At 37.0% G+C, this 18,585-nt stretch overlaps 1 protein-coding gene and 1 pseudogene across 1 annotated transcript; one reads left to right on the top strand and one right to left on the bottom strand.

Moving 5' to 3' along the window:
• The first annotated feature begins 11,710 nt into the window (after window positions 1–11,710).
• Window positions 11,711–13,011, top strand: LOC119998375 (annotated as a pseudogene).
• Window positions 13,012–15,936: 2,925 nt separating this feature from the next.
• LOC119998794 (non-functional NADPH-dependent codeinone reductase 2-like) lies at window positions 15,937–17,380 on the bottom strand. The gene is made up of 4 exons (XM_038846226.1): window positions 16,994–17,380; window positions 16,672–16,909; window positions 16,400–16,579; window positions 15,937–16,319 (listed from the first exon to the last, which is right to left on the bottom strand). Exons 1-4 carry the CDS (start codon window positions 17,356–17,358, stop codon window positions 16,095–16,097), a joined length of 1,008 nt encoding a protein of 335 aa, XP_038702154.1. The 5' UTR covers window positions 17,359–17,380; the 3' UTR covers window positions 15,937–16,094.
• Window positions 17,381–18,585: the final 1,205 nt, after the last annotated feature.

Genomic DNA, 18,585 nt, shown 5'->3' with positions numbered 1-18,585 from the left:
TTTGACTTTAATTGAGATATCTAATAAATTAATGTGAATGAAAATAACACAATTAAAGTCTAGGCAGGAGCTGAATTTTATCAAGTCCTCCTCCTATTTGACTTTAATGTATTATCTATTAATTTATTTATATGAAAATTTGGTAGAGATGCGGTTATTGAATTGATGGCTTGGCAAAACTAAACCCCTAAACATGCATACTAATCACATTAAATATGCAATAAACTAAACTACACTACTTACACTACTTTCCATTATTTCCACTACCCTATTGCATATTTGCCTTTACAAAGATATATACAAATAAAAACAAGATAAAAATATATACAAGATAAAAATATATACAAGATAAAAAGATATATAAAAATACAAATACAAATATAGCCACAGAGCCCGGTCCATTACTCAAGCCCAATTCAATCTTCAAATGAACTCTCCGGCCCCAAACGAAATCAAGTCCGGCCCAAGTGGGATCAAACCCGGTCCAAGCTCAACATCAAATACAAGGAAGGAATGATCAAAATTAGACGCTCAAATGTAATCAAGATCCAAATTAAATCAAAACCACATTATGAGATTCACATATATATATTATACACAAAAAATTTATGTCACCTATAAACATATCTGCAAATCCAATCTGGACCAAACAAAATGAAATCCACATTTCAGTATAATTTCATCAAGACTAAATATCAAAGTTAGATATCACAACCAGATGTGAAAACAAAAACCAGATCTCCACACAGTGAGCGAACAAGGATGTCAAAACCAAATATTAACACAAAGAACAAACAGATCTCCAAGCCAAGATGGACCCAAAGAGATACCGAAGTAGCAGCAAAGAAATGGAACCAGAGAAATAGAAATCCAGAATGATATCAATGTGTGTAGATTATTACCCTTGCAGAGAGGTGGAACCGAAGAGAACGAAAACCCTTCTCTCTTTCGGAGCACCTTCCCCCTTTTTACTCACGCCTCCCTCCTCTTTTTATTCTTCTTTTCTCCCCCTTTTTTCCTTTTCTTTCTCTTTTCCTTCCCCTTTTCACTTCCTTTTTTTTTACCCTACTTTCGGCCACTTTATCTTTTCCTTCTTTTTAATATTTTTTTTATATATTTTTTTATATGATATATATATATTTTTAATATATTTGTTTTTATTATTATTATTTTTGTATTTTGTATTTTTTTTTGGCCGGACGAAAACTGGGTACTACAGCTGCCCCCCTTTGTATGTCTTTTATGAAATAAAAGGCAAACAAAGGCGTAGTCAACCGAGTTTCGTACGGGACTGAAATGCGCGGGATCATTGTGGCCATTCCCGGCTTGGCCAAAAGTTTGTGCAAGAAAATAAAGGGGCACGGGATCACAAGGCCATTCCCGGCTTGGCCAATGTTTGTGCAGGAAAATAAAGTGCATGGGATCACTATGGCCATTCCCAGCTTGGCCGACAAAAAGAAAGTGCATGGGATCACTACAGCCATTCCCAGCTTGGCTGACAAGAAAAGAAAATGCACGGGATCACTATGGCCATTCCCGGCTTGGCCAAATGTTTGTGCAAGAAAATAAAGGGGCACGGGATCACAAGGCCATTCCCGGCTTGGCCAAATGTTGGTGCAGAAAAATAAAGGGCACGGGATCACGAGGCCATTCCCGGCTTGGCCAATGTTTTTTTTAATCTTTGACTTTTTTTTTTCTTTTCTCTTTTTTTTTTGAGAAAGGTATTTGGGAGTTTTTGTAATCTCACCTTGGCAGAAAGATGTTTCGAGCAGATGATATGCTTTGATTTGAGCAGAATGACTACGTCCAAGCTGTATCTTCTGCATAAACCTGCCATAATACAAAAAGGACAAACCATATGCAAAAATGATGCATGTAATGACCTACTTTGCTCAAATATGAATGTCTCATTAATGAGTGAATGCATGCTCTCTTAAGGCTGTGCCGTCCTCAGTCACGCGTACAGTTGCGAATTGCTAGAACAAATCTGCTTCTTTGTAGGGTTTGACTCTCTGACTCTGGATTTTCAATGCATCTTCTCTATGCTGATTAGCAAAGGCCTTCGCTCATTCCCAAACCCAACTCTTCAGCTATCTTTCTTCCTTTTCTTTGCTTATTTGCACGGGTGCCCACTTTTGAGTTCAATGCTGCCATTTCATCTGGGTTTATTTTTTCATTTCGTTGTGCGCGTCATATGATTATGATCTTCCCCTTCCTGCTAATGCTTACCTCGGCTTCAAGTCTTTTATTCAAATCCTTTCCAGCTTAGGATGTCAAAATCCAATCAAATTCCTATCAAGAGTAATGTCCTAATGCATATTCCACATTTCCTGTCAAAACTTTATCAGTGATAAATTCAATAGTATAGCCATGCATGTCAATTAATGAATGCAAATGATAAACTTTTTGGAACATGGATTGAGAATGGAGTTGGGGTATGGAAAAAAAGATGCCACAAGTGACAAAACTATAGAAATGAATTTCTCACGATATTTTATTGAAAAGGATGGGTGACAATCGAAAAACCCTTGGACGGAGATATGTGCAAGAATGTAGAAAAGTCAAAAGGAAGAAAGGACAAACTAAGCTTCTCCAAGATGAAATATGTGATAAGTCAAAGATTCCACCAAAACTGTCCCAGTTTTGGTGTGCACCCAATTAACAATGATCAAATCTGACTCATATGAGGCTGTCTCTGAATCCTCCATTTCTACCAACAAATCTCATTCTGTTTAACGAACCAACAAATGATAGCATAAAGAGCATCCTGGAAACTGCCCCAGTTTTGGGTGCATGTCCAATTGACTGTCCTCCAACCCAACAACTACAATGTCGATTCTGTACTCCGCACCAATGTCAATGCAAGACAAGTTAACAACCAACAGAGTCATGTCTCAACCTCCTTTCTTCAAACAATCTGCAACCGGAGCTTGCAGCCATAATTAAAGTACCCGTGAGAGTTTTCTCTCCAATAAAATTTCTTATTGTCCCTAATTTTTGCCTAGAGCGCCCTTTCAGGTTTTCACTCTAGCGGGATTTGTCTTATTTTGTCCCTAATTTTTGCCTAGAGCGCCCTTTCGGGTTTTCACTCTAGCGGGTTTTTTTCCTTTTTTTTTTTAAAGCATAATACCGCCTGAGAACATCGACATCTACTGGGTGAGGCAAATCATCTCCATCCATCCTTGTCAAAATTACTGCTCCACCGGAGAATGCTTTCTTCATCACATATGGTCCCTCGTAGGTAGGAGTCCATTTTCCACGGTGATCTTTTTGAGGTGGCTGAATCATCTTTAGTATTAAATCCTCTTCTCTGAAACAACGAGGTAGCACCCTCTTGTGATATGCCCTTATCATTCGTCTTTGATAAAGTTATCCTCTATACAGTGCCTTGATATTCTCTCCTCAAATAAATTCAGATGTTCGTACCGAGTTCGGACCCACTCATTCACTAGTGAATGTACGCACAAAAGTCCGATATCCATATAGAGCAAAGGAAGTCTTAGTATTCATGTGGCAGACCTATCAATCTTTTTCTATCTTCTCCTTCAAAAGCTGCACCAATCCTAACCTCCTTTTTCTGATCTTCAGTCCCAAGTTAACAATCCTCAATTATTTCTTTGTGTGGTTGAACTTGTCTCAACATTTTTAACTACATCTCAGATTTATCCTCAATGTTCAAGTCAAATTCGACATTGTTAATGGGTGCCCCAAAATCTGGTTCATTCGGTTCATCTTTTCATTATCATCAATTTCAATCCTGTCAAAATGGAATTTGCAAGATTTGGAATTTGCAAGTGATGGACAAATAAAGGCAAATAAATGTGGAATGATGAATGTAGCAAAGGCATCAAAACACGGGAACTGGGCAAATAAATGTGGGAGTGATGAGTGCAACAAGGCATCAAAAACATGAGGATTGGAAATATTGAACATGCAAAAGCTGTGCTAGAGAAATTTATCAAAGTAAAGTAAAGACATGCTCATTATTAAAACCCAATCAAAGGCCATTAGCTGGATCCCAGATCGTAGTGCACATGGATATTACTCTTGAAGGTTGCTGACAGAATCTGACAATCCCAAATTGGTCCAGTTACTGAGCTTAAAGCCTGAAGGCCATGGCAAGGCTTAACAACAAAGTTTTGATTATTCCCCATTATAGCAACATGGAATCCCTCAAACCACTCACATAACTCCCCAAAATTTCTAGTGTTTGGACTTCCTTATCATGTCCATGACTGCGACCAACATGTGCTCCAACCTTTGCTGTCCATCTTCTAGTGTTTGTAGCCCCATCTCTAGCCGGGCTATCGCTGCCTGCATGTGATCTGATTGTGGAGATGTTGCAATTACTGATGATGAATCACCAGGTGGTGATGCTGAAGGACCTTCTTGGGTCTGCTTCTTTCCAGCAGAAGTTGTTTTCAAATGGTTGATGCTCTGACGCCATGTCCTTCTTTCTAGCTTGGTGACCTGATATCCCAAAGATGCTTGAGGCCGAGGAGGTCGAATGCTTTTGAACAAAAGCAACCTTGTAATAAGCCGTGGGAAAAATAACTTCCCCGCCTTTGTTGGCTTCTTCTCAACAAACTCCTTGGCTTTGAAGATCGTGGCCAGATAGATCTTCCCAATATCAAACCACTGCCCTTTATACATAGAGTATAAGACTGACAAGAATTTTCCTCGTCGTTCTTGCTCATGACCAATAGGGCACAGATTTTCCCTGACAGCATCATCCAGCAACCACATCTTCGAAGGCAAGTAAGCACGGCGTGTAGCGTTGCTGTGCCTATTCTTTTTTCCTCCACACATATCATTAACAATTTTCTGCTTTGACGCACAGATCGGTTGTCGAGATCCAGTGGGCTTATCATCTACTGGTGGATATCCCAAGCAGCAACACAGATCTGCTGTCGTGAATTGAACTTTTACACCAGCTAGAATGACCTGATAAACCAGTTGATTCCTAGTCCACTCACTTCGTGGTAGCTCGATTAGAGTGTGATAGAAGGAGCGAACGATCTGAGGATACACCAGTAAGTCATTTTCTGGATCTGGATCTACTAAAAACAGCAAGGAATGCTCTCTCAAGTAGCGCATCGCCCATTCGTTGATTGCTTCTCGTTGTACCGTTTCATCAATTCTACACTCCGGAATAATTTCAGCTTCGTTGAACAACGCAAGCCTGGACTGGGAATTTGGTAAGATGGTGCGTGGTCTTCTTGGCATAGTTTCTGATTTCTGTTAAAGAAAGAGAACACTTTTGCCAGAAATGATTAAGATGAATCAAGACCATAAAGAGACGTGCACTGTAGATATGAAGAAACCTGAGACGCCAGTCACATCATCCATCCCATTACAGTCACCTTTTATTGTTCATTTCCCCGCTCGAGGGTGACTTTTTTTTCTTACTCTTTCGACTAGATGATAAAAAAACAAAACTGTCACCCTCCCCGGGAAATTACTAATATTTGTATGGTGAGGCAGGATCTTTTAAGCCATCTGGTAAAAGATTCCAACAGTGTTAGAGAACACGGCTCTGATGGTGATGGTGGTAGTGGCGGAGAGCTAAGAGTGGAGGATGACGGTGACGGTGATGATGAACATAGATCACAAGTCCCCGGAAGCTTTTTTTGTTTGTTGATGTATCTCTCTTGGTTTCCGTCTCTGGTCATGTAACCTTTCAAACGCTTCACATCTGACAACTTCACTAGCTTTACAATAAAATCCTTTGCTCCTTCTCTAAGCATCTGTCGATTCAAGTCACTACGTTCTCAGATGACATGATTACCACTAGAATCTCTCTCCATGCAGACGATCACTTGATTTTCTTCAGCAATTCGTATCTTGTCATTCTAGGCATACAGTAGTTGGTGATGATCATATCCACCTTCAAACTATCAACCCATCAGAGCAATTATTCTCCTCGTGTAATCCCAGAAACTGAAGTACTATTATTCCACTATCCACCGCAGTCACTTTACAGGAAGTAATCTTGAGCAATCTTTCAATGACCGTTCTATCAACAAGGTTGTCATCGGTAGCCAAAACATGAACCTCCTCAGAATCAGACAAAGAATGATCCATTCCAACTCGATCAACAAGAAAATTAAGAGTCAATTTCCTCAAAAACTGCCCCAGTATTTTGCTGCTCATTTTTCATTGTTTTAGCAATTCACAACTGTAATCTTGTGTAATAAGGATGGCGATGATATGAGTTGATTTTTTTTTTTTTTGCCCATTTTTTCTGTTTCTTCTCTCTCTGTTTCTCATGCATGACTATGAACTTATTAGTTTATCAAAATGCAAAGAATGTGTCTAGTGAATGTATGAGAGTATTAAAAGGCTAAGTATAAGATGTGTATGAACATGTATGGGTAATTAACACTCATGCAAGTATATATGGACATGTATGGATAATTAACAAATGTATAAGTATATATGAACATCTATGAACTAATGACAAGTGTGCACGTCTATGTGGATATGTATGGATATGAACATGTGTGGTTTACTAAATGTGTATATACAAGTGTAATCTAACTGATGCATCAAGTACAGATGAGTACATAAATAAGTGATAAATGTACATGATATATAAATGTACAGGAATATAACATAGTATAAGCATGTGAAATAAATAGTTAGGGATAGGAATGCCCCCTTTGTTCCTAAGATGGGTAATCCGTCTAAAAATGTCTGGAAGTTTAGAACCATGACTACGGTTTATCTATAGTGCATATTGGTGGTTTATCTAACTAATCGTGAGGTCTCTGGATCAGGTGGCTTTTGCTCCATTGGATCACAAAAGCCCATCCCTTAATGTTATAAGAGGACGTCAATCCAGGAAGGTGTCTTCCCCCACCCATACAGGGAAGTGAATCCCATGAAAGTGGTAGGTCAACCTTCACTAATCACTAAGTAACCCGGGTATAAGGTTATGTATGTGCAGTGATAAGTGAATGTGTGTGCGGGGGCATACAAACCAATATCCCTAATATTTAAATCTCACAAGGCCCATATCTGATGAAGATATCTACAACATTGAACAAATCCATCAAATTCTTCAAATTTAATATACAAATACAAATAAGAACTAACAAAAACTATATAAGAAAAGCACAAAAGTCAATCATACAGGCTCGACCCCTTTGGTATAAAAACCAATGTCCCCAGCAGAGTCGCCAGTTGTCGCAACCAGGGTCACGACGCAAGCGGACGATAAAAGGATGAAAAATGGTTTAGTTTTAGAAAATTGTTTAGAGTCGCCACCAATTGATATAAGTGCAATTGGACACTAAAAATGTGGTCTACGAACCAGAAAATAGGTAAGGGGGTCTATTGAGTGTGGGGAAGGTGTTAGGCACCCCAAACTCCCTAAAAGGTTACCTTGATTGATATGTGTGTTTTTTCTTAAAAAATTTGTTTATGATATTTTTGATTTTAAAAGAAAACATAATTAAATCTAGGCAGGAGCTGAATTTTATCAAGTGCTCCTCCTAAAAAACTTTAATTCAGTATCTAATAAATTAATTGATCATTTATTTAAATAAAGATAATACAATTTGATCATTTATTTAAATAAAGATAATACAATTAAAGTCTAGGCAGGAGCTGAATTTTATCAAGTCCTCCTCCTATTTGACTTTATTGTAAGTATCTAATAAATTAATATGAGTGAAAATAATATAATTAAAGTCTAGGCAGGAGCTGAATTTTATCAAGTCCTCCTCCTATTTGACTTTAATTGAGATATCTAATAAATTAATGTGAATGAAAATAACACAATTAAAGTCTAGGCAGGAGCTGAATTTTATCAAGTCCTCCTCCTATTTGACTTTAATGTATTATCTATTAATTTATTTATATGAAAATTTGGTAGAGATGCGGTTATTGAATTGATGGCTTGGCAAAACTAAACCCCTAAACATGCATACTAATCACATTAAATATGCAATAAACTAAACTACACTACTTACACTACTTTCCATTATTTCCACTACCCTATTGCATATTTGCCTTTACAAAGATATATACAAATAAAAACAAGATAAAAATATATACAAGATAAAAAGATATATAAAAATACAAATACAAATATAGCCACAGAGCCCGGTCCATTACTCAAGCCCAATTCAATCTTCAAATGAACTCTCCGGCCCCAAACGAAATCAAGTCCGGCCCAAGTGGGATCAAACCCGGTCCAAGCTCAACATCAAATACAAGGAAGGAATGATCAAAATTAGACGCTCAAATGTAATCAAGATCCAAATTAAATCAAAACCACATTATGAGATTCACATATATATATTATATACAAAAAATTTGTCACCTATAAACATATCTGCAAATCCAATCTGGACCAAACAAAATGAAATCCACATTTTTAACCGGACATAGCTCCTGGATAGTTTCTCTTTCACGAGATCAGTTCATCAGTCATCAACATTTCAGTATAATTTCATCAAGACTAAATATCAAAGCTAGATATCACAACCAGATGTGAAAACAAAAACCAGATCTCCACACAGTGAGCGAACAAGGATGTCAAAACCAAATATTAACACAAAGAACAAACAGATCTCCAAGCCAAGAACATAAAAACCAGATATGCTTCAAAGAAATAGAACCGGAAAGATGGACCCAAAGAGATACCGAAGTAGCAGCAAAGAAATGGAACCAGAGAAATAGAAATCCAGAATGATATCAATGTGTGTAGATTATTACCCTTGCAGAGAGGTGGAACCGAAGAGAACGAAAACCCTTCTCTCTTTCGGAGCACCTTCCCCCTTTTTACTCACGCCTCCCTCCTCTTTTTATTCTTCTTTTCTCCCCCTTTTTTCCTTTTCTTTCTCTTTTCCTTCCCCTTTTCACTTCCTTTTTTTTTTACCATACTTTCGGCCACTTTATCTTTTCCTTCTTTTTAATATTTTTTTTATATATTTTTTTTATATATTTTTTTATATGATATATATATATTTTTAATATATTTGTTTTTATTATTATTATTTTTGTATTTTGTATTTTTTTTTGGCCGGACGAAAACTGGGTACTACAGTTGGTAATGGTATGGTTTTTTAAGTCTTGTTTATACATTAATAAAAAAAAAACTGTAGCACTAATTTATGTTATACAATTAATACCAAAAATACAATTTGTTCATTTTGTGGTGAGGTTAGGCGAACTTTGCCTAATTTTGATTGTAATATATATTAATAAATTCTTTTGGGTATTATTTAATTAATTATTTATCTTATATTCTGAATTAATGTCACTCATAATAATTATTTTGAATATTATTATTTCATTAATTATTTTAGATTATATGATGAATTTATCACTCATAATTCTTGCAGATGGATATCTCACAAGATAGACCAAAAACTACGCTTACTTCCTCCTCCAACAACATTAAGCCACATCCTAGCTTTATCTCCTCATAAAGTCCACTTGTACAAGCTATTTACCTTATGCTTTGCCTTCGATCTCCCCCTCACCTCTCTCTTGAATCGTTATATCTAGACACCAACGAGCATCAGAAATCTGCGCCCATCGGTTCTTCCATGGAGGCTGCGTCTCTCGGTGGAGTTCCGATTGGATAATTCCAGACTGAAAACTCGAGAGGCAGGAAGGAAAGATGAGGCAGAGGGATTTCTATCAATCAGGATTAGGTTATACATTTCGAGATCTGCATGCTCGCGATTTACTCAGTGGCAAAAGTGAAAATATGAGTGGGGGTTTTGAGGCCGGTGCATTTGGACCCACAATAATTATATTTACTTGAATGAAGTTTGAAATTTTGGTGCTCTCATAATTACATCTGGATCACGTGGCCCCCATTCAAGTGGAGCCCTGGTTCAGTCGTACTGCGACTCTGCGTGTACACCAATGTTATCACTGGATTTTTTGACGGGATTTCAACATAACTCGATAGTCATCGCTTGGTTCATATCCCCTAAGGGCAAATGTAATGGTAAAGTGTTATTGGGCCAATAAAGATGTTATCTTTTACTGATGTGACTGTATTGTAAAATGTGTTTTGCATATGTGATTGTATTGGGATAAGTATTTTGATGAGCTCTTCATTACTTCAAAGCTCTGGTGCACCGACGCGCACCCCAATCTTGTCCTCCCTGCACTTCGCAAATCACTTGGGTACCTCATGAATTCAAACAAAACCAACAAACGCTGTTCTTCTCTTTTTTAATATTTTACCTTAATTTATGCAGGAGTATTGGAGTGGACTACCTTGGTCTGTACCTAATTCACTTTCCTGTGAGTATGAATCTAGGACCATTTGATGCAGCGTGAGATTAATGAACGCAGAAATCCAATCACACAAATAGAAATCAACTCTTCTATAATCCTAACTTACGCAACAAGTAAGAATTATAAGTAAATCAGCTCACGCGCTTAGGCGGCCGTTATTTCATATATCAAAACTCAATAATAAAACTCCCTACCTCCATGAGGGTTACAAGTTTAAATAGTAAACATAACTCAAACCCTAAATCATTCTTAATGGGAAACAAATACCTAAAAGTAAGTAATAAAATTACTCCTAATAAAAAAAAATACCTGACTCCAAGAAAATAATACTAATTGATTGACAAATAATATATTTCCTAAAAAATCAAAATCAAATATTTCAATCTGCATCATTCTCCCCTTGTTGGAGAAAACTCGACCTCGAGTTTTGAAGAATTGTAATAGGAAACCTCTTGACTTCTTGATCACCATCATTGTACCCAAGGTACAAGACCACATTGAACTATTGAATAAATTTAGAAACAACATTAACAAAAATTTCTCTCCATGTGGTTCTTCAAATATCTTTGGAATAACAAAATCAACGAATTCAACGGGCACCAAAAGATTGCCGAGACTAGATACTTGAATGATGCCATATCGATCCTCCATTAATTCTTCTTTAATCTCTTCTTGTACCAAAAAATCTGACTCATCTGGATAATCATCAAAAATTGGATCACCTGCATAAAAATCAAAGATTGGTTGATCCACATCAAAATCATAGATTGGTGGAATGTCAGACATCTCTTTAAATTTCAGAATATCTTCTTGGATCAAAAGATATTCATCATCTTGATAATCATCATGCTCAGTGAATTGAAGATCTTGGGGACACCTCTGATTCACAGAGAGGTTTGCTAGAAGCTCGGTGATGGTGTCTAGACGTTCATCTAGTTGATCCCACCGTTCTTCCATTCGTCGTACCCGTGCACCTAGTTGCTCCTCTTGTGCTGTTTCATCACGTGCATAAATCTCTTTCAACGCTACATGTCTTCCTGCATGGCCTCTTCCTCGAACCATGACTCCGATACCAACTGATGCAGCGTGAGATTAATGAACGCAGAAATCCAATCACACAAATAGAAATCAACTCTTCTATAATCCTAACTTACGCAACAAGTAAGAATTATAAGTAAATCAGCTCACGTGCTTAGGCGGCCGTTATTTCATATATCAAAACTCAATAATAAAACTCCCTACCACCATGAGGGTTACAAGTTTAAATAGTAAACATAACTCAAACCCTAAATCATTCTTAATTGGAAACAAATACTTAAAAGTAAGTAATAAAATTACTCATAATAAAAAAAATACCTGACTCCAAGAAAATAATACTAATTGATTGACAAATAATATATTTCCTAAAATACCAAAATCAAATATTTCAATCTGCATCACCATTTGAGTTTCCTTGGAAGGACATTCTTCCAATGGACTTCAAGGTTGTTTGGGAAGACATGGAGGAGTGTCAAAGGATTGGATTGACAAAGTCTATTGGAGTTAGCAATTTCTCCTGCAAGAAGCTTGAAAACTTGCTTGCCACAGTCAAGATTCCTCCAGCAGTGAATCAAGTAATTAAAAGCCAACTTAAATTCAATTCCTCTAGCTTGCTCGTTTAATTATCTGTGATGTTGATGTTTGTGCTTGTTTTATTTATAAAAAGGTAGAGATGAATCCGTTGTGGCAACAAAAGAAGCTGAGGGAGTTATGTGACAGGAAGAATGTACTTATTGTTGCTTATTCTCCTTTGGGAGCCAGAGGAACGCCATGGCAAGGACATCTGGTAACTGAATCTGACGTTCTCAAAGGGATTGCTGCTGCAAATGGGAAAAGTGTTGCACAGGTATATACTTTTCTCAATTGATATTAGTATTTATGCTAAAAGTTCAAGTTAGTACTAGACTAGATGGTGAAAGTTTTTTCCTGGCTAATTGATTTTGATTTTGGCAATTTGTGGGAGATTATTCCTTGTCCGATCCACACCATACACAAGAACTATGCGCTAAGTACCCATTGAACCCTCCCTGCCCAGCTTTTTATTTTTTTCGGAATAATATGTCCCCCTTCCCCACTCGAACCCATGACTCCTTGAGGTTGAGAGAGTGAATACCTAACTTACCAACCAGTCATGGTTTGGACTGGACACTTGAAAAATCCCCTACACAATTCATTTGCGGTTTTCGATGCTTTAAATCCAAGTTATCCAACAGAAAAGCTATCTCAAGTGAAACGATTTTGTGTTGAAGGTTTGTCTAAGATGGTTGTGCGAGCAAGGAGTGGGCGTGATCGTGAAGAGCTTCAACAAAGAAAGAATTAAAGAAAACTTTGATATATTTAGTGGGGAGTTAAAGCAAGAAGATGTGTACAAGATGAGTCAAATTCCACAACACAGAGGATACCTCGCACAAGGTTTCATCTTTGACGAGCCCCTTACAAGTCTGTTGAGGAGTTCTGGGATGGGGAGATTTGATTCATCAATTTCTGTAGTTGATTGATTGTTGTATTCCAGTTGTGGTTTTGTCAATTTCCTTTTTCGTTTGTGTACCATGACAAACCCGGCCCCACAAATAAGGTCTTATTGGCTTGCTTTATGAACCCCCTTTATCTTTCAAACTGTTGCTTTGAGGTCTCTACAGTTTGGAACAATGGGCTACCAGCTGAGTCAAGCTATGAGAAAGGTAAACCACAGTGTTATTTCGAGTATCATGTTCGGATTCAATATATGTTCGATGTGTAATTTGGAATAATTTCATACTTGAATGGTCTCATCCTGCACATCACTAAATCTCAGTGCGATCATGGGTGTGAATAGATCGATCTCAACCTTTGGGACATTCTAACAATAATATGATTTTAAGAATTAATTTATGCAATCACTGAAAATAATAACATATATCTTTTATTAAAAAATACATAAACATTCAATCATATAATCCGAGCAAATAAAATATTATAAAGTTTTTGTCCTCTAACATGATACTTGAGTGTGATTGGAATGACTAGTTTATAAGATCTATTGGTGCTTGAGTCTAATTGGAAGGAGTAGTTTAAATGTTTTTGGGTATCATTTTGGTAAATTCTCACGAGACTACAACTCGTCTACTAGGGACAGTTAGGGTTTAAAGGCTTGTGTCACCGCTATTCCTACGAGAGTGGGTTAGTTTTCTTTAATTTTTTTTTCTCCTTTTGTTTTACTTGAGGACAAGCAAAAGTTAAGTGTGGGGTATTTGATCGTATGATATTCTATATATTTTTATGCTTCACTTTACACTTGTTTTGGTCTCTTTTGATTGAATTGAACATGAATACTATAATAATATTTTTGATTCTTGGTTTTCAGGTTTATCGGCAAAAATGACGAAAAGGGTGACGGTTTAGACAGAATCTAAGTCGCTCGAAGGACTTTGAGGAGTAGTTGGACAACAGACTAGTGGTTGGGATCAATGAAAGCATATAAGAGAGCTTGTTGTTGCATTAAAAAGATGGAAAATGTCAAGCCGATACTCATTAGCGTACTTTTGGAAATTTAAGTCTAACAAAAAAACAGATGGGCATTAAAGTACCAATTGAATGATCATTTATCTCTCTACCCCTGTTCTTTCTTCCACAAACCTCTTTCTTCTCTTTCTTCTTCCTCCAATCTCTTTGGTCTCCTCCTTTCTTCTTCTTCTTCTTCCTCCTCCTTTCTTATTCATTTATGTTGGATCTAAAAAATATATGCACAAGTGATTTCTTCTCCACTCTCTCTAGATTTGTTTTTTCAATACTCAAAGCTTAAAAAGATTTACATATGTTGTTTTTATTATTCATTGCTTTCATTTAGGTGTAGATGTTGGGTACACGATTTTCGTTTAGGATTTTCTTGAGTCTTATGAGTGTTGAATCTGAAAATAATTTGTCAAGTTCTGCCAAATCATTCAGACATGTTCATGTTACTGTTTGAAAACAAAGGTCTCAAATCCAAACGATTCCGACGACATTTCACTACATCACCACCATCGTTAGATGTTGGCCCGTTTTGTTCGCGTAATGTTACTATTTTAAAAGTGACATACGATCTCATATCTGTATGATCTCATATCTGAACTCAGATTACGATATTAGATCTCATATTACATATCATATCTAACAAGACGAAAACGAACACAAATAAAAATATGAAAAAGAAGAATAATAAAATGAAGAAGATGATTGCGGAGGTGACATGGTGGTGGAGGAGCAACGATGGCGGACAGCGGCAACAATGGAGATGGAGGCGAACAGTGGCAGTGGTGAAGATGGAGAGTAGGTGTCTTAGATCTTAGTATTTTTTATATTGATGCCTATTGAAGAAGGACAAATGTGAGTTTATTGAATTTGAACCATAATTTTGTACTTGTTAATTGATTGCTTGTGATAGGATTTTTAGGTGAAATCACTATCCTAGTCTTCTTTAATCTTGGTAACAGAAATATGACCTTTTTTTTTCTCTTTGCTTGCTAATTTTCTTTTCATCACTCAATTGTCCATTCTTTCATCAATTCACATTCATACATCAAATTAGGAACAATCGTTGAATTAAACTAGTCAATGTGAAAAAAGTATTTGAATATACAACAATTCAATGTGGAAAACGTATTGTAGGGGTCAAAGTCAACCTCAGCAAATTATGTGGGTCTCGAAGCCCAACAACATAAAAGTTCAACAGAGGCTAGAGCCCCGAAGCCCAACAACATAAAAGCTCAACAGAGGCTAGAGCCCTGAAGCCCAACAACAATAAGGCTAGAGCATACAGTCCAAAAAGGACTTGGTCTTTTAAAGGCAATACAAAGCCGATACAAGTAAGGCCGAACCAATAACTAAGGGATGAAGCAGAAGCTAAGGCAGTTCCTCGTTAAATGGTAATAGTCGAAACTACTGTAAACTACTGCAAACTACGGCAAACTACGACAAACTCCCCCAAACTGTCATGAACTTCTCCAACTGCCACAACTGTAGGTAACTGCTCAAGAAAAGCATAAAAGGAGTTCATTAGGCCAAGGAAAGGGGACTTCGGTTGGGAAAATTTCTGACTTTCTCACTCACTCTGTAATCACAAGTGATAAATAAAATGTCATATCGTTCTGCACCGTGGACCTAGCTAGGCTCAAAGCCGAATCACGTAAAATCTCTCTGTTTTGTCTTACATTTACCAACTCACTCTCAACAATTCGATTGTCGATAATTTACATCAACACATATCTCTCTAGAGTTGCCATCTTTGAACTGTGGGATTTGGTTATGAAAGAATACAAGGACTAACTTTAGAGACTCATCCACGCAAAAGAAAAATTTAGGTTGTGTTTGGTATCACTTTCAAAAATTTTGAAAACAAAAATAAAAAACAAAAACATAAAACATAAAATTGAAAATTGTTTGATCGAACACTTAAAACTGTAAACAAAAGCTGAAAGCATAAAGCTGAAAAAACAATGTGTAGGTTTATGCTTTTATTTTCATAATAATGGAATATATCCACACTACTATATTTTTTATAACTGCAGCCTTTGCCGTGTTTCACCATTAAAAACATCAATAAAAAAAAGATAAGAAATAAAACAATAACCCAAATATATTTGATCAATAGTTTAAAAGTCAATGAAGGTTTGCAAAGCAAATCAACAAGATCCCGTTTGTAGGTTTATTATGGTACACATACCAAAATATTATATTCTTAGATTCTTTGAGACTAAAAGACAAAATCACAACATTATTTGATCCTTTGATAACTTGAATACAACAATCAATGAACTGCAGAGATTGACCAATCAAATCTCACCATCCCAGAACTCCTCAACAGACTTGTAAGGGGCGTCGTCTGAGATGAAACCTTGTGCGAGGTATCCTCTGTGCTGTGGAATTTGACTTATCTTGTACACATCTTCTTGCTTCAACTCCCAACTAAATATATCAAAGTTTTCTTTAATTCTTTCTTTGTTGAAGCTCTTTACGATCACACCCACTCCTTGCTCGCACAACCATCTTAGACATACCTTCAACATAAAAATCCCTTTTAAGAAATTATCTTGATCTTTTAGCATAAATACTAGTATCAATTGAGGAAAGTCTATACCTGTGCAGCACTTTTCCCATTTGCAGCAGCAATCCCTTTAAGAACCTCACTTTCAGTCACGAGATGTCCTTGCCATGGTGTTCCTTTGGCTCCCAAAGGAGAATAAGCAACAATAAGTATATTCTTCCTGTCACATAACTCCCTCAGCTTCTTTTGTTGCCACATTGGATTCATCTCTACCTTTTTATAAATAAAACAAGCACAAACATCAACATCACAGATAATTAAACGAGCAAGCTAGGGGAATCGAATTTAAGTCGGCATTTAATTACTTGATTCACTGCTGGAGGAATCTTGGCTGTGGCAAGCAAGTTTTCAAGCTTCTTGCAAGAGAAATTGCTAACTCCAATAGATTTTGTTAATCCAATCCTTTGACACTCCTCCATGTCTTCCCAAACAGCCTTGAAGTCCATTGGAAGAGTGTCCTTCAAAGGAAACTCAAATGGTCCTGGCTTCATACTCACAGGAAAGTGAATTAGGTACAGATCAAGGTAGTCCACTCCAATACTCCTGCATAAATTAAGGTAAAAAAAAAAATACAGTTAAAAAAGAGAAAAACAGAGTTGGTTCGTTTTGTTTGAAATCATAAGGTACCCAAGTGATTTGCGAAGTGCTGGGAGGACAAGATTGGGGTGCGCGTCACTGCACCAGAGCTTTGAAGTAATGAAGAGCTCGTCGCGGGATTGGATGAAGCCGAGGCGTAGAGCTTCTGCTATTGCTTCGCCGAGGGGCTGCTCTGATTGATAATTAGCTGCGGTGTCGAAATGTCTGTACCCGATTTTGATTGCATGAAGAAGAGAATCTCTCATCGTCTCTGAATTGGCTCCGAACGGGAAATCGGCAGTTCCATAGCCTAATTGGGGAATTCTTTTTCCGGTTGAGCCAAGTGATAACAATGGTGTGCTTCCCATCGGTATTGGGGGATATGAACCAACTGATGACAATGGTGGGTTTCCCATTTTAATTGGGGATATTTCTCACCTAATTGGCTTATCTACTTCGGCATCATTGACTATTGAGTTATGCTGAAAATCACATTTTATAAAATGCCATCTACTCGGACCAAAATGGGCCCACGTGGTTCCCACCTCATTATGAGAGCACCTATTGTTCAAACTTTGAACACTAGGTGCGAGTAGATTAAACTGACTTGATCCAACGGTGTAAAAGTGAACAGGTCAATAAACCGGTGCATATGCACCGGTTCCCCCCCCAATCCGTTCAAACTTTGTTCAAGTAACATCAGTATGAGTATAATAATTGATAATCTATTTCTAGAGGTGTAAAAAACCAAACCACACCGCAATCCGAACCGTAAACCAAATCGAAAATAATCATTTGGTCCGGTTTCTCGATTTACGGTCCGGTCTCAAAAATTATAATTGGGTCTCAAACCGAAAACCGAATAGCATTTTAGGTTTAATAATACTTTTATAGTTTTATATAAGTAATAATATATATAAATTAGTATGTAATATACTTTTATATGCTAATATAATCTAATGAAGTAATTAACCAGCATCTAATCTAGATATAAGTCACATAAGTACATAACTAATAGTCTAATATCTAAATCGTAGGTTTTAGGTTTACCGTTTTAGGTTTCTTTGAGAAATAGAAAAAGAACTAAGAGGTAACTAAGCGTTAGAGACTTAGAGTCTTAGAGACTTAGAGGCGGCTGAGTGGCTAACGGTCAGCCTAGCTTTCACTGGCTGAGAATCGTCGTCTCATTGGAGACAGACTTGAGAGGGTGGAGCAATGGAGCCAGATAGGACCAGTAGGACTGTAGGAGTTCAGTCTTCATCTTGGTTGAGAGCTGTTGGACGCCGGACTACCGACTACTCAGACAGTTCACAGTCGATTGTTGTCGGAGACAAAGATAGTTACAACATACCGCAGACAGTTCAAGAGCAACCCAGCCTCGAATGTGAAGATACTTTATAGGTATACTAATTTAGAGGATCACTATAATGAATAATAAGTTCTTTCTTAGTTTCTTTTGCTGTACATAGTACATTAGCAATTTTAATATTTTTATTCTTAAGTATATACTAATGTGTGTTTCAAATTTATAATTAGGTGGTGGTTGATAGTAATTTTTGATCACTTAAAATAAGCAAAAAAAAATCTCAAATTAAAATACTCGCAAGCGCACAAGACCGTAGTAGAATAGGTTATGCAAAAAC

This window comes from Tripterygium wilfordii, chromosome 5 (genome assembly GCF_013401445.1).
Source record: "Tripterygium wilfordii isolate XIE 37 chromosome 5, ASM1340144v1, whole genome shotgun sequence".
Lineage (NCBI taxonomy): Eukaryota > Viridiplantae > Streptophyta > Magnoliopsida > Celastrales > Celastraceae > Tripterygium > Tripterygium wilfordii.
The sequence above is the reverse complement of the archived record's forward strand: the minus strand, read 5'-3'. Positions and strand labels throughout refer to the sequence as shown.

Coding starts and splice junctions, on each gene's coding strand:
- LOC119998794 (XM_038846226.1), bottom strand. CDS start 17,358: ATGGGAAACCCACCATTGTCATCAGTTGGTTCATATCCCCCAATACCG. Junction 16,910..16,993: donor GCACTTCGCAAATCACTTGG/GTACCTTATGAT, acceptor TAATTTATGCAG/GAGTATTGGAGTGGACTACC. Junction 16,320..16,399: donor ATGGGAAAAGTGCTGCACAG/GTATAGACTTTC, acceptor TTTATGTTGAAG/GTATGTCTAAGATGGTTGTG.